A 14,815-nucleotide genomic window follows, 5' to 3' on the forward strand; every position below is an offset into this window, starting at 1 on the left:
TTTGAAGTATACGTTGTTAGGTTTCTTTGATAAAAATATAACATTTGAATTACGACGCCACAGGATCGACTCTTGTGAAAGAAATTTCTTTACATGTTCTATTTATATGAACGAACTTGAACTTGATGGTAAATAGCTGAAGAAATTTATTACTTAAGAAAATAGAGAAACTTCCGGGTGTCCAATAAAAAGGGGGATAGGGGTTGGATTGAGCAAATTTAATAAACAAACTGGTCTGGTGATACTGAAATTTGAAAATTTTCATGATATTATCGTGCCGTGTTACGGAAAAGAAAGAGCCGTCATGGAGGCAATAGACTTCTTGGCAAGAATCACTTGGCGACATATATTTACTAAAGATAACTGGTCGCAGATTTTTCTCCAACGTAAAAAATAAGTCAGTTTTAAAACTTTAATAAGAGCAAGTTTGATATCTAATAACACATATTATTTACACACATTTCTTAGTCAATTAAGACCATTTTTTACACATATTAAGTGTCTATATATACATTCATATTACATTCTTAATGCAATGTTATCTAAGTGTTCAATTACATGCAAAAGAGATTTTTTGGTCATAAAATGCACCTTTTAACCAAATTAACGTTAAGCTAAATATTCATGTCTTTTAATGGACTAAGATGATTGGTCTAATTAGTTTTCATTAATTTATCCTAAATTGAGAATTATTAGTAAAAGAACATTTTAAGGTTGTCTTCCTAAAAATTTCCATTTAAGCCTTTAATTTTGATTTAAGTGTGTGCTTATCTACATTTGTGTCTTGTGAGGCTTTCACATTCATTTTTCCTTATTCATTTTAATACTTTAGATGAATTAAATATTTTCTATCTTAATCTAATTAAATAAATGCCACACTATAGTTATTTAATTATTTGATTTAATTGCAACTTAAGTGAATTAGTGTCACAAATGAAGACAAAACTCAAGGCAATTGAAGAGAGCTTCTACAGGGCATATGTGGCATGAATAATTAGACTTGGAGAGGTCCAAATTAAGCTTAAAATGATATATTATATTGAATCAAGCTTATATTGTAATTAATCATCACCAATTTCCCCTCCAAAATGCAAGTAGTTTTGGCCACTCGGGTAATTAGTTGAAGAGCACAATCAATTTAGAAGTTTTCATAATTTTTCTCTCATTTTCATTCACCTAGTTTCGTGCTTCACACATATAATTCAAATCTCTCACTAATTTTCCTATCTTCAAACATTTCCCTCACTTTCTTACTTGTTCTTCAATTTTTCCATTCAATCAATTACTTGTATCTTTCTCATTTCATCCAAATCACACAAAACCACACTCATTCTTCTCCTCTTCCTATTTTCGTCCAAACCCTCATATTAAATCAAGGATCGAAGGCTCATGTCGTCATTGGAAGGAGATGAAGAGGGATGGCCTTATGGGTTTTTCCTTAGAGGCTTTGAAGATGATGATGGATTACTAGATTTCTCAACGGTCTAGGAAGGTGGATGGAGGATGAATCAATGATCTTTACATGGCTAAGCTCTTCTAATTCTTTTAGTTTCTTTCATTTGATTTAATGGTTAACACCTTAGTTTAGGGTTACTCTATTATTGGTTTGTAATTCTAGTTGGAATTGATCTTGATGTTATGAGAGATACGTGTTTGGTTGATTGAATTCTTGTGAATTTCCTTGATTAATTCAATCATCAATGGGAGAATAAATAATCTTGTGTTTTTTTCTATTGATGAATTTCTTACTTTACTCTTACATAGTCTTGTGGGTAAAGTTGAGACATTAGAAATAATCACCGTAATCTTGTTCAATCTAACATTAATTTGCCATAGTTTTGACTAGGGTTTTTTTAACTTAAACACTTAGTCAATATAAAATCAAATTAGAGAAATAACTTAAGGACATTAGTTGATGACTCAAGGAATTGAACTAGCTAGATCATATTTCTCAGGATAGTCTTCATAAGGAACCACTAAAAGGTCAAGAAGAAAAATTAATCACTAAAGCCATAAACATTTATAAAGATAATAATTCTTGCACTATCTAAACTCTAAGGTTCCACTTCATTAAAGAATATTCACACTTTAGCCTAGTTTTTTAGCATTTTAGTTTAAAGTGTTAGTTAACATCTCTAAACTTTTAGGTAATTTGTCCACTAGATAATTTCACAATTAAATTGAGCTAAGGAGATGATCTAGGTTGATCTTATACTATATTAGGGTTAGAATTAGAACTATTTTAATAGGTGTACGATCCACCTCTATCAATATTTAGGAATTATAGGTAAAGAAATGAAATTGGAATTGAAATCCTTACTTATGCATGTTTGGTATGACACATTTAAGATTCTCAAGAATCCTGATTCCATCAAAACTCCTTGAATCCATTTCCATCCTCATTTCTATGGAATCATATTACTGTTACGAAATCCAATGTTTGTCTCACTATTATCCTTGTGAATGGTTCCGCTCTTTCTCTCTACCGTGCTCAAGTTCAGCTTTGTCAATACAAGAGAGCAAAGGTCCTCTTACTTTTGTTTCATCCTCTCTTTCTCATTATTATGTGATTCAAAGCCAAAAATTTGATTTTTGCTGAAGGGGCATTTTGTTTTTTTTATTTCAAATATATATATATATTATTAAAATTATATTAGGATTGCATCTTCATATCAAACATACTTTCAAAACTCATTCTATTCTGATTTTGATTCCAACTCTAATTTTAATTTCCTCAAAAAACTCTTCCATCGTATCAAATAGGGCCTAAGTAAAAATATATGCTTTGTTTAATATAATTATTAACACTTAACTAGCATAAAAAAGAAGGCCTATTTTTCATGGAAATTGCCACAAACGTTTCTAGACAAGCTTGAATACATGTTATGAAAAAATATTGGTGATTCATCCTTTACTTACGGCCTGTAGAAATAAGAGCAGCTGAAGAAAGTAGTAGGAGACTCCTCCTACAGTAGCATACTGCAACTTTTCTTGTCCTTCTACTCCTGGGAAGTCTTCATCTTTAACGGTTAAAGCCTCCAACAAGCCATCCCAGATTCCTATAACTTCCTTCATACAGCTTTGAAACTGCTATCATTGACCTTCCCAATCAACAAAACCAACAAGTAAACTTTTTGGCCACTCCGTTTGATTCTAGCTTGGATAATTTTGCATCAAGTTTGGAACAAACCCCGTATGCAATACAAATGAAGAAAATTTCAAATTACTAAATTAATGAATCTGCAAGAATAGGGATAAATATCTTGGCATTTGAAACCCTCTTGTTTGTTAAGACAATTTGAAGCTGTCATACTAACAGTTAATAAAACTTCACATATGTGAGGTTCCCATGGCTTTTGGGTGGTATCTTAGATAGGCTACTGTAGATTTAATAGTAATGCTCCTTTGAAAGACAAAGTTTTTCAGAGCTGAAACAAAATGAAGAAAACTCGGTAAAATTTATTTTTAAAACAATTTTGTGTAAATTTGAAAAATAAAAATTACATAATTTCAATAAAAACTAATAAACATTTACTCAATAATAACTGATTGACCATATTTGGTATGCCCCATCAAAGTGTAATGTTTTTGGTTCTGAGTTCAAATGCTGATAAAAGAAGAGCCAAAAGAGGGTGAATAATAATCCTATTCTAGTTCTTCTTCTCTGATACACAGGTATTTTCCAACTGGAAACAACAGTGTTTGAGCAACTCTCCTAAATTCGAATATTGATTTGTTATATTGTCAGAAACTTGTCCATTCTATTAGATTCAACCCGTTGACAATATCATATTCTAGTTCTAGTGTGTGTGTAGATTAGATTTTTCAGCAAAAAAACATCAGTTAGATTATCACCTGAGACCTTCACCACAGGCCACGAGAATGCTGGTGTCCTTAATTGGAATGGCCAATTCCACTTGAGCAAGGAAATCAGGGTTGATAGGAGTGAGGTACTGTCCTGTCCACAACCCAATATAACCAAAGTGAACCCACTTCTTCAACAGAGTCACAACACCCCCATCCTTGTCTTCCACGAAGATTGGCACGTGCACTGACTCTTTGGCACGTGCTTTCTCCCTCTCCCACACTGGCCTCACGTCTAGCAGCACAAACCCCTCTGTGCTCATCGCCTTGCAAGCTTCGCTCGGTTGTATCGCCCTGACGGTGCCGGACTCGATGAGCTTCCGTCCACTGCTGCTTCTGCCGTTGCCTGGAGAAGAAGACGACGTCGCATTGATCACTTGAAACCTTGTGGCTCCCCTTATCATGGCTGTAGCCATCGTTCTTCCCACTCTGTTGTTGAAGCACCCGGACTTTGGAAGGGACGTGTTTGGGAATAGGGATAACGTTGCCGATATCTGATCAGACTTCCTGAGATTTCTATTTTGTCTGTTTGTTAACTCTGTTTCTTTTGAGTTATCTGTAACAATTTTCAAACATTTGATTGGCTACTCTCTTTTTCACTGTGTGTGCCAAGACTGCCCCGTTGTGTGTACGTGTGTAATTAATGAAGTACCAATGCGCTTGCCTTGAGATCGAATTCGAGTAGTGGAATGTCCGGTAGCATCAAAGTATGAACGAGGAACTCGTAAAACTGCCCATAATAATAAGGGTATTATACAGCAGGAAGTTTTTCAATATATAACGATGAAATCATCATATATATATATATATATATATATATATAATGAGGAGTAAAATTTTTAGACAAAACTATATCAAAGAGTTAGTTGAAGTTTTCACAAATGTGTTGTAGATTTTATATGGGGAACATTACATCCAAGAACTTGGGAAGCACATTTATCACAAAAAATTAAAGAAATTCGAATATTGCTTTGCAAGATCAAAAATAAAATATAATTGAAATTTATAGTGAAAAGACAAAATTATCCTTTTTATGTTTCCCCCCCTAAATCCCTCCACTTCATCAGCTGCTAAAATATCGTCAAAACTACGACTGCCTTCCACTAAATTGCCACCACCTAACTGAGTTACTAAAAGGAGTTGTAGTCACTAAGCTACCAATACTTCTTAGAAATACATAATACAACATTATATGTATTATTAACTTTATTTTTACTTTTCAGACTTATACATATCAAGAGTTTAATGATTACTTATCATTTCATAAATAATTATTTATTAAATTATTAATAAGATGTGTTAAAAAATTTAATTTTCACTTATTTTTATAATTATTTACTTGTTTTCATTATAAAGTTTACTTGTCAAAAACTTATTTAAACTTATTATTTTATTAAAATTTACTTGCCAAGTTATTGAGAGAAATTGTCAAAAATAGTAACAGGACTTGTTATTTTATAAATAGATACTTGTTAAATTACTGACATGACTTGTTAAGAGAAATTAATTTCCACCCATTTTTATAAATACTTGCTTGTTTTATTACCAAAATTTTACTTGTCAAAAAGCTTTTTTTAACTTGTTATTTTATTAAAATTTACTTGTCAAATTATTAAGAAAAAAATATCAGAATTAATAATGAGACTTATTATTTCACTAATGATTATTGGTTAAATTATTAACAGGACTTGTTCAGAGAATTAACTTTTTCTCATTCTTATAAATGTTTTTTTTCTTACCAAAAGTTTACTTGTCAGAAATTTATGTGAATATTTTATTTTACTAAAATTTATTATAAGGAAAATTATTAAAGTTAGTAACAAAATTTGTCATTTCACAAATGTTATTTGTTAAGTTACTAAAGAGAATTTGTTAAAAAATTTAGAATTAAGGGATATTTTTATCTTTTAATTTTATTTAAAATGTTACTAAAGACCCTAAACTCAATTTAAAATTAATTCTATCTCTCAACATATCAAATGTGGGTCATACTTTTTTTATATTTTTATAATAAAATATAAAATGTGGGGCCCACATCTTCTTTGTGTAAACTCCGGCAACTTTGTATCATCAAAAACAACTCACAAACTAGGATAGCATCATTACACAAACTCACAGGTAATCTTAAGGGCGTCCTGCTTTCTATCTCTTAGTCTAACTTTGTGAAGGTCTAGGACCTACATTTAATGTTTTATTATAAAAATATAAAAAAATTGGACCCACATGTTAAAGTTAACAAAAGTCAAGAAAGATATTAATAGGGATGCAGAGTTAAAAAGTTTGATACGTTAAAGGACATAATTGATTTTAAATTGAATTCAGAGTTTCAATGATTTTTTTAGATAAAATTAAAAGATAAAAATAATCCTTAATTCAAAATAATATACATTACTTTTCATAAATGTTTACTTGTATTTTTTATTAAAAATTACTTGTCAAAAGTTTATCTAAATTTGTTATTTCACTAAAATTTATTCACCAACTTATTTTAGAAACCATTATAAAATAGGTAAAATTTAAATTTTTGACAAGTCTCTATTAGTACTTTAACGAGTAATAATTTGTTAAATGACAAGTTTTGTTACTATCTTTAATAATTTCTTTTAATAATTTGATAAGTAAATTTAGGTGAAAAAAGCAAGTTCATATAAGTTTTTTGTAAGTAAAGTTTTGATATAAAAAAACAAAATAACTATCTATAAAAATCAATGCTCATTAAATTTTTTAACAAGTAATCATTTTTGAACTAACAAATAACTATTAAATTCTCAACAAGTATTGACTTGAGAAGTAAAGACAAAGTTAAGTATTATATGATTAAGAATAAACTCTTTTAATGGTTAAGGAGTTTTGAGTTTAAATTTTCTTGACCGCCTTAAAAAAAGGTTGATTTATTAACTTTACCATCCAAAGTTTTGACGTCAGCCATTGAACCACTTTCTGTTGGTTGGCGTCGGAGCTCAATTTGAGTGAATTTTAAAAAATATATATGATATTTTTGTTTTTTCATCATAAATTTTAATTATATTTTGGTGCTTTAGTTTTGCATGACAAATCTTAAAATTCTTTGATTTTCTTTTTTACTTTTTTTGTGATAGATATGCTTCCCATGTCCTTGGATATGATTTTGTATGTATATATGAACCGAAAATTAAAAGGTTGTATAATTTATTATCTTTAAAACTTACAACTATCATCATTTTTATGATGCTTATGAACGGGTTTCAAAAAATTTTGGCAAAATTACTGGGTTTTAAAAAATATTATTTTGAAAGCACTTTGTATTTATATTGTCCGGTATAATTTAGTAAAAATTTTCAGTTTTAAAGAATAGTTACCATTTAAGATTTTTTAATATAAACTTCTTAAAATTCGAGTCTCCAAATATAATTTTAAAGAAATTTTTTAATTTTTAATTCTTTATAATAAAAAATAAAATAAATCATATGAGTACATAAATTAATTTTTTAAAGAACATTTATTATTTTAGTGAGGTACTTCTTATAAAAAACTTTTATTAATATTATTAATTGACATTTTAAAATTTATTTATTTTAATTTAATCAGATAAAAATATGTTTTCATTTTTTCTCACTATGTAAAACACTTTTAAATAAAATTATATATACTAATAAAATTCAATAAATATATTTTATAATTTTATTTTTAAAATAAAATAAAATTTTTAAAAAATATTCATAATTTAATATTTATTTATTAAACAAATTAAAGAAAAAGAATATAATAAAAAAATATAATATTAAAAAGAATTATTAATATAATTTATTTTTTATTAAGATATTTTATATTTTAAAATGTTGAATATATCTTTTTTTATAATTTGGGAGAGAGAGAAGAGCGTATTTAAAACAAAATAGTGTTACTATTGTCAGTGTTTATTATTTCATTAGTACTTTTCAATTATGAATTCCTCGTATTTCTTGCCAAACGAATCGGGAGAGAAGAAACTTGAAGGACCTCCTGGAGTTGAAACATTAAAAAATAAAAAACGGGGCACTATTCTTGCATTTTGTTTCTGGCCTCGTGCATTCAAATCTCGTTTCTCCCTCTTCTTCCAAACCCTAGATTACACTTACATGATTGGTTCGTGCTGGTGATTTCCATGTAAAATTTACGAATTGTGATCGTTTTCTTCGGCAATGGTGGGAAAAATAGACGCCACTTCGCGGGAAAAGCTTGTGAGTCTCGTGAACTCGGTTAAGTTGGCCATGGACATTCCATCCAAGCTCGATTACTTGCGGCAACTGAAGGTAGAATTGCCTCAAGAAGACCCCGTTTTGCTCACCGAGTTTCTTCCGTGTCTCTTCGAGTTTCAGTCCGATCGTTTCAGTCCAGTTCGCAAATTTGTCACGGAGTAAGCTTCCATACACCCAATGTGCGCGGTTTTTTTGCTTCTCTCTTTCTGAATACACCAATGTGTATGCTTTTCTTTTCTTTTTTCCTTTCTTGAATGTTTGGCATGAGAAAGGAAGGCTGCCTGGATAAATAAGGTAGAAGTTGTTCATGGAGGGGCGACTATTCTGGTTTGTTTTGTTTTGTTTTTTTTTATAAAACGAAAGTTCAGGTGAGTTGGGCTTCGGGTTCACTATGGTCAGGCATGCTTTCAGGCTCAAAGACCAGCACTTACAGTGGGGCGGGGCTACTATTCTTGTTTATACATATTCTCAAATTTTAGTCTTTTCATCGGAGAAGATAGTCCTCATGGACTTTCATCGTTTCCTTTGCCCATTCCTTTGGTGAAGGAATCTTATTATGTGTACAGATAGTGATCGGAGAGCTTTATGGCACTCTTGAGCTTGGCTGTTGTTCTGTTATTGTCCTTTTCATTGCCCATTTCAAGGAGGATTTCTTTCCATCCATTGTACTTTAATATTGTCCTCTTTCATGATCCTATTAAAAAAAAAAGTTTGGTTTCCTTATGTTGTACGCATTTTGTAGTTTTTGCTCCAATCTCCCTCTCTTCTATTTCTTGTCCGCCCGTACATTGGTTGATGGATACCAACATCTGTGTGTGGCTTTTCATTTTTTGTTTTCTATTTTAACTTTCCGGTCTCTTTGGCGCTAAGATGGCCACAGAACTCAATTCAACATTTACTGGTGGACTCTTGACTCTGTGTGTGTGCCTTTTGACTTAGAGTCTTAGATTCAAAGATGCCCCTCTTTTCTTGAACTGCAGGATGCTTGGTGAAATTGGATCTAAAAACACAGAGTTCTTGCCTGATATTATACCGGTGCTCATTGCTGTTTTGGATGATGATACACCCGCTGTTGTTCGTCAAGCTATATCATGCGGAATTGATTTATTTCATTCCACTCTTGAGAAAATTGCAATACAGGTGTTATAGTTTTAATACTGAATCTACTAATTCCTATCTTTAATTCATTTCATTTTTGTTTTTTCCCCCTTATTGTATTCCTTGATTTGATGACATAAGTCCCTGGCATGCTTATATTCTTATCTAATAGAATTAAACTCATATTTGGTTGGTAAAATTACTATATTTTGTTCTATGATGTGTGCGTGCAAATGCCTGTAATATTACATGATTTTGTTAGACATTGTTACAGCTGGAAGATAGTTGCTCGATTCAAGGTTCAAAATCTTTATACTTAAATATCTAGCCATATATGTTATCCAATTTCTATCAACAGTCAACATTCTAGCTTAAGTAGTGAACAGGGCACATAAAAGCCTTAATAAAATTTTGAATGGTGTTTTACCAAAGAAAAAAATTGACTAATGACTGGTGAGAACAAATTGTAGTTATAAATAAGGAAATGTGAGGAGGGGGGAGGGGAAGGGGGTGGTAATAGCAATATATACTATTGGGGTCTTGATTTATTTATCCTTAAAGCCATTAAATACAACTTAATTTTTGCATTTTTATTTGTCTTACTGAATTTGTCTTTCTATGGTCTTACCTCTTTCTCATCTTTGAACTTATTCTATTTCTAGATTACTTTTTAACTTATGATCATAATGTTCTAGGGTTTATACTCAAGTGATCTGGACATTGCACTTGAATCTGCATGGACATGGATGTTAAAGTTCAAAGACAAAGTACACTCACTTGCTTTTCAAGTAAGTAACAATACTTTTAACCTCAAGCGGTCACTTTTTGGTTTATGGTCTGATACCTGTGATCTGTAAAATCTTTAAAAGCATGGTAGTGGTGGTGCAAAGTTGCTGGCCTGAAGTTTGTTGGAGCAGTTATTCTTCTATACACACCAGATCCAAATGGTTCCTCAGAGCCCCCTCCTCATCAAGGTATTACATTGGGGTTTGCTCATCCTCATAAGACTTGAATAAGAAGGCTGGACCAATTTGATTATTAAAAGTTTCATGTCAGCTCTCAAATAGATTGCACTACTGTTATTTACAGGAAGGCTTGTGGAGTTTAACATATCATGGATTCGCAAGGGTCATCCTGTACTCAACTTTAAAGATTTGTCAATTGATGCTAGTCATAGTTTAGGTCTCCTGCTTGATCAACTCAGGTTTCCAACTGTGAATTCTCTCAGTAACTCGGTGATTGTTGTGCTAATTAACAGGTATTTAAGCTTTTCCTGTTTGACCTTTGTTTTGCTTTGCAATTATATAAGCATGCCTCTCCCTAAAAGGAGGAAAAAAAGCATGTGTATGTGTTGCTAGAACATCTAGTACTCTCCTTATAGTGAGCAATCTTAGTTAGTGACTTTTGTTTGAAAGCAACAGGTGCCTCTGCCTTCACAGATGCTCTTGAGATTGTAGACATTACTACATCCTGCCTCTTCATTTTACAATATTCAACAGTTAACTTAATTCAAGACTCATTCTTTGACAGCTATTTTCATTGTCTTTACTAGAAAGTTATTCATTTCTGTCGACACTGTTTGTGTGAAAATCTGTTTTTCTTAATGTTGCTTGATTGTTCACTTTTTTCCACTTTCCTTTGGTCTATTCCCAGCCTTTTAGCGATTGCAAAGACAGGCCTGCCTTCTATGGCCGCATCTTGCCAGTTTTGCTTGGTTTGAAACCGTCAAGCTCTGTTGTTAATGGGATCCGTGTAACAGCAGTACATCATGCGTTGAAAAAGGCCTTTCTCACTTGCTTGAAATGTACACATCCAAGTGCTGCTCCGGTATTTAATTTATACTAACATGTCTCAATATCCTGATTGTGTGATCTTATCATGTATTTGCTTGTTGTAGATTAACCTTTAGTTCTCATCTGCTTAATGGAATGTGTAATCTAAGTTTTTTTTTTTTTGACTTTTTGTTGAGTGATATGTGTAATCATATTTCATATATTGTGGGATAAGGCTTGTTGTCGTTGAATGATATGTCAAATCCACAAATACATACAACTTTGTACCATTGAACTTTCGCATTGTATTCTATGTCATCTACACCATAAGTTTATAGATTGGATGTGGGGAAAAAACAGAGCATACAAAAAATGCTTTGTTCTGGATCTGTCTGATACAACATTTTACAGAAGATGGTTTAATGCTACATGAAGAAATTTATTATTCTCAGTTAAGGCTGAAGCTCTCTCGAAGTGGTGGAGGTACATGGAAGATGTGTAATAATAAAATAATTTGCTCACCTGGTTGTAAGCAGCAATGCATAATTGGATATTTGGATGAATCACGATGCTTAATTAGTATGGTGTGCTATAGAACCTGCTTCTTTAGTCCATGACTTCTTTTCATGTAGGTTAGTAAGCCATCCTTGACCAAGACTGATTTGCCATTTGCATGCCTTTGTCTCTTGTCTCTGTGATCGTGTAACAGGAATAAGCTTCAGACTGAGGTTGGAATTAAACTTGTAGAGGGATAATGCACAAGTCCAATTTTAAGACAAGTTTCGAGTTGTATAATTAATTTTCCTTGTCTCGAGTTTGATAGTCTATAAAAACATAGGGGATAAAATCAATACAAATTCCTGAATTAGTTGGCGCCTGTGTATATTTCTTGTTTGTGCCTTCTGATCAACTGCACATTTCATATATTTACTTTATTATAGCTTTATGGAAAACTGATTTTTGTTTTGGCAGTGGAGAGAACGTTTAGCTGGTGCCCTGGAGGAAATGCAGTCTGAAGGGATGGCTGATCAGGTGTTCCACCAAGTCTCTGAGATTAATGGAAGTATAAAGAAAGAGAAAGATGACGATCTAGATATTAAGGTATCTGGTGTTGAGTGTGTGATGATTGTTGAGTTTTTGCATGATGATTTATTCTGATCAAATTCCATGTAATGATTCTCCTTAATACTACAAAGGCCCATTGCTTCTTGGTAAATATGATCATTTTACAATTTACAGGAAGAAAAACCAGCATCACTTTCATTTGATTCATTGCACACTAATTTAGGGAGGAAACGATTAGGATCACAGGATGGAGGTGATTTAGCTGAAGATGAAGATGTTCCTGAAAACGGTCCAAAACGACAACCATTGTCTCAGAACCCAAGAAAGAGTTAGATGAAGCACAAGAGTGTGTTGGGACAACAATGCTTCAACTGTACCACGTTCATCAAGAAGAGAGTGGATAATGGACCTGTTCAGCAACTTGTTGCAATGTTTGGTGCTTTAGTTGCTCAGGGTGAAGAAGCCGTTGCACCTTTGGAGATTCTTATTTCCAGTATCTCCTCAGACTTGCTAGCTGAGGTGGTAATGGCTAATATGTGTAACCTACCTCCAAATAATCCAAGTGCTGAAGGAGATGATGAACCACTGCATGACATTAGTATAACTGGTTCTGATGGCAAGGCTAAATATCCATCATCATTTGTAGATTGCGTAATGTCGCTTTCTAGTACATTCCCATCAATAACTGTACTTCTTGACGCTAATCAATCAATATCCAATGAGGTGGTAGTACAATTCTTTTATATTTGGTATTTCATTTTGGCTTTTATGTCTTTTATGGGCTCTCAAGTGGGGTGGGAATCCTCCTCCAAATGCTAGCTATTGAGGTAGAAAAATCAATCCACTGAAATACCCTATAGAGCTTCTTTATAATACTCTATGGAAGGACTTAAGCATTCTATACTTCATTGGTTTCCATCAATTGGCCAGCACCGGAGAGCTGATGTCCTGGTAGCTATAATTTGCAGCACTTAACTCAGCTTCCTTGCTAGTCAATACCCTCCACCTGTAGCCTTTTCCAGAGTCAGTAACCACCAACTTCGATACTAGTTGAGGGGAACCATAATGGGATGGAATCCCTTCTTCAAAATCTAGCTATTGAGGTGGAAGATCTAACCCACTTAAGTCCTGATATAATAGAGCATCCCATACTATTGATTGTTGACTTAAGAATCCCATACTGCTTTAGTTTCCGTCATCTTTTCTTTTATCTTTTAATTCACTTCCATTACCTTGCATATGTGATGACTTTACTTTTCTCCTCCACTCCAACCCCTCTCTTTCTGAGAAGAAACATTTGGACTAAGATTTTAATACAAAAATGTTTCAGAAATCTCAAGGGGGAAGAAGAAATTTCTGCAACTGGAGTGGATAATAATGCGTGCATTCTGGATTGAATCCTTCATCTGAAAATGTGATGCTGCCCTCTGATTTTCCATCTTCTGATGCCAAAATACCTGGAATGGAGAGTGTGAACACAGGTGTCCCTTCTGACATCCATGATGTGGGCAATTTAGAGAGTGGAATACCTGGCCTGGATTCTTTTGGTCGTAATGTTGCCTTGTCAGAAACTGTAGCTGGTTCCTCATTGGCTTCCTCTGATATAGAAGAAGCCAGTCAAGAACAAGTTATGGGTTTTGGTCAAAAATCACCCCTGAACATTGTTACATCAATATCAACAGATAGGTCCGAGGAGATAAGCCCAAAAGCAGCTGTACGGATGTAAATAGTGTGGTGTCATCAGCAGCACCTTCTGACAGGTCATCTCGGTTGTTCTGCCAAAGATGATTGCACCTGTTGTTGACCTTGCAGATGAACAGAAGGATAATTTGCAAAAATGGGCTTTTATTCGTATTATTGATGCTTACAAGCAAATATCAATAGCTGGAGGATCAAAAGTTCGATTTTCAATACTTGCTTATCTAGGAGTTGAGGTGATATTGTTTTCTTTTCAGTTTCTTTACAGACAAACATGGGATTGGTTTCTTGTAAATTTATGATTTGTTGGCTTTTTATAAGCATAAATAATTTGATTCAATTCTTGTAATCTGTTTCCTGCATTGGTTTAATACTCAATACTATTAAATCCTGTCATAGTTGGAGCTGCAAGAGCATGCTTTTTTCACTTTTCTTTTTTACATACATGGTTAATTATGATTAATAATTTTATTACATTTTTTTAGCCTGTTGACTCTCAGTCTTAGTTTCTCTAATGGAATCTAAGGCTGTCTTATCAGTTATCATCCCCTTTAATTTTATTCTTTTTTTCCCCCCTCTCTGATAAGATTTCTTATATTATTGAAAAAATAGATATGATCCATATTTGCCTCAAAAGTTTACTGTCTAGCGTCTGCCAATAGGTGTGTCTTGTGGGTTATGGAAAAAGATAACTTTTAATGCACCCCAAGTAAAGGGTATTAGTGGTTTGTCTGATCACAGAACTAGAATAAATGTATTTTGTGGGGGGTCAGCCTTGAACCAATTTTTCTTTTAGGTCTTTCTGTAATATTTTTAATTGGTCCAATCTCTTTTTCCTTAGCTTGTTCTCCCTGTTTCTTGATAGTATCTACCATGATTGATTCTTGAAAACTCTAGTTGGAAGTTTTTTTTACATGTTTTAAGTTCTTAATTTCAATGCTGTTGAGGTGTACATAGCATTTATGTTACTTATTCTTGCTTATGTTCAAATTCAATCTTTCTTCTTTCTATCATAAAATACTTTAATCACAATATAGCTTAGAAGTTCCTGAGATCCTAAATTACTATATAATTTTAGTTTTAATTTTAATTTTAATATTA

The 14,815-nt window shown here is 32.6% G+C and overlaps 2 protein-coding genes and 1 long non-coding RNA gene across 3 annotated transcripts; 2 read left to right on the forward strand and 1 right to left on the reverse strand.

Moving 5' to 3' along the window:
- Positions 1-2,753: 2,753 nt before the first annotated feature.
- Positions 2,754-4,309, reverse strand: LOC129301169 (rhodanese-like domain-containing protein 10). Its single transcript, XM_054939739.1, is given in 3 exon segments — positions 2,754-3,025; positions 3,027-3,101; positions 3,856-4,309. Coding segments are annotated over 3 exon segments (621 nt in total). The 5' UTR covers positions 4,281-4,309; the 3' UTR covers positions 2,754-2,904.
- Positions 4,310-10,076: 5,767 nt separating this feature from the next.
- Positions 10,077-10,850, forward strand: LOC129301170 (uncharacterized). Its single transcript, XR_008590923.1, has 3 exons — positions 10,077-10,153; positions 10,269-10,437; positions 10,833-10,850. It is a non-coding gene; the product is annotated as an uncharacterized LOC129301170 (long non-coding RNA).
- A 1,499-nt stretch (positions 10,851-12,349) lies between these two features.
- On the forward strand, positions 12,350-13,391 carry LOC129301166 (uncharacterized). The gene is made up of 2 exons (XM_054939737.1): positions 12,350-12,739; positions 13,347-13,391. Exons 1-2 carry the CDS (start codon positions 12,350-12,352, stop codon positions 13,389-13,391), a joined length of 435 nt encoding a protein of 144 aa, XP_054795712.1.
- Positions 13,392-14,815: the final 1,424 nt, after the last annotated feature.

The sequence above is a fragment of the Prosopis cineraria genome, unplaced genomic scaffold (assembly GCF_029017545.1).
Source record: "Prosopis cineraria cultivar Desert tree isolate PC_DT_omini unplaced genomic scaffold, ASM2901754v1 PC1938, whole genome shotgun sequence".
Taxonomy (NCBI): domain Eukaryota; kingdom Viridiplantae; phylum Streptophyta; class Magnoliopsida; order Fabales; family Fabaceae; genus Prosopis; species Prosopis cineraria.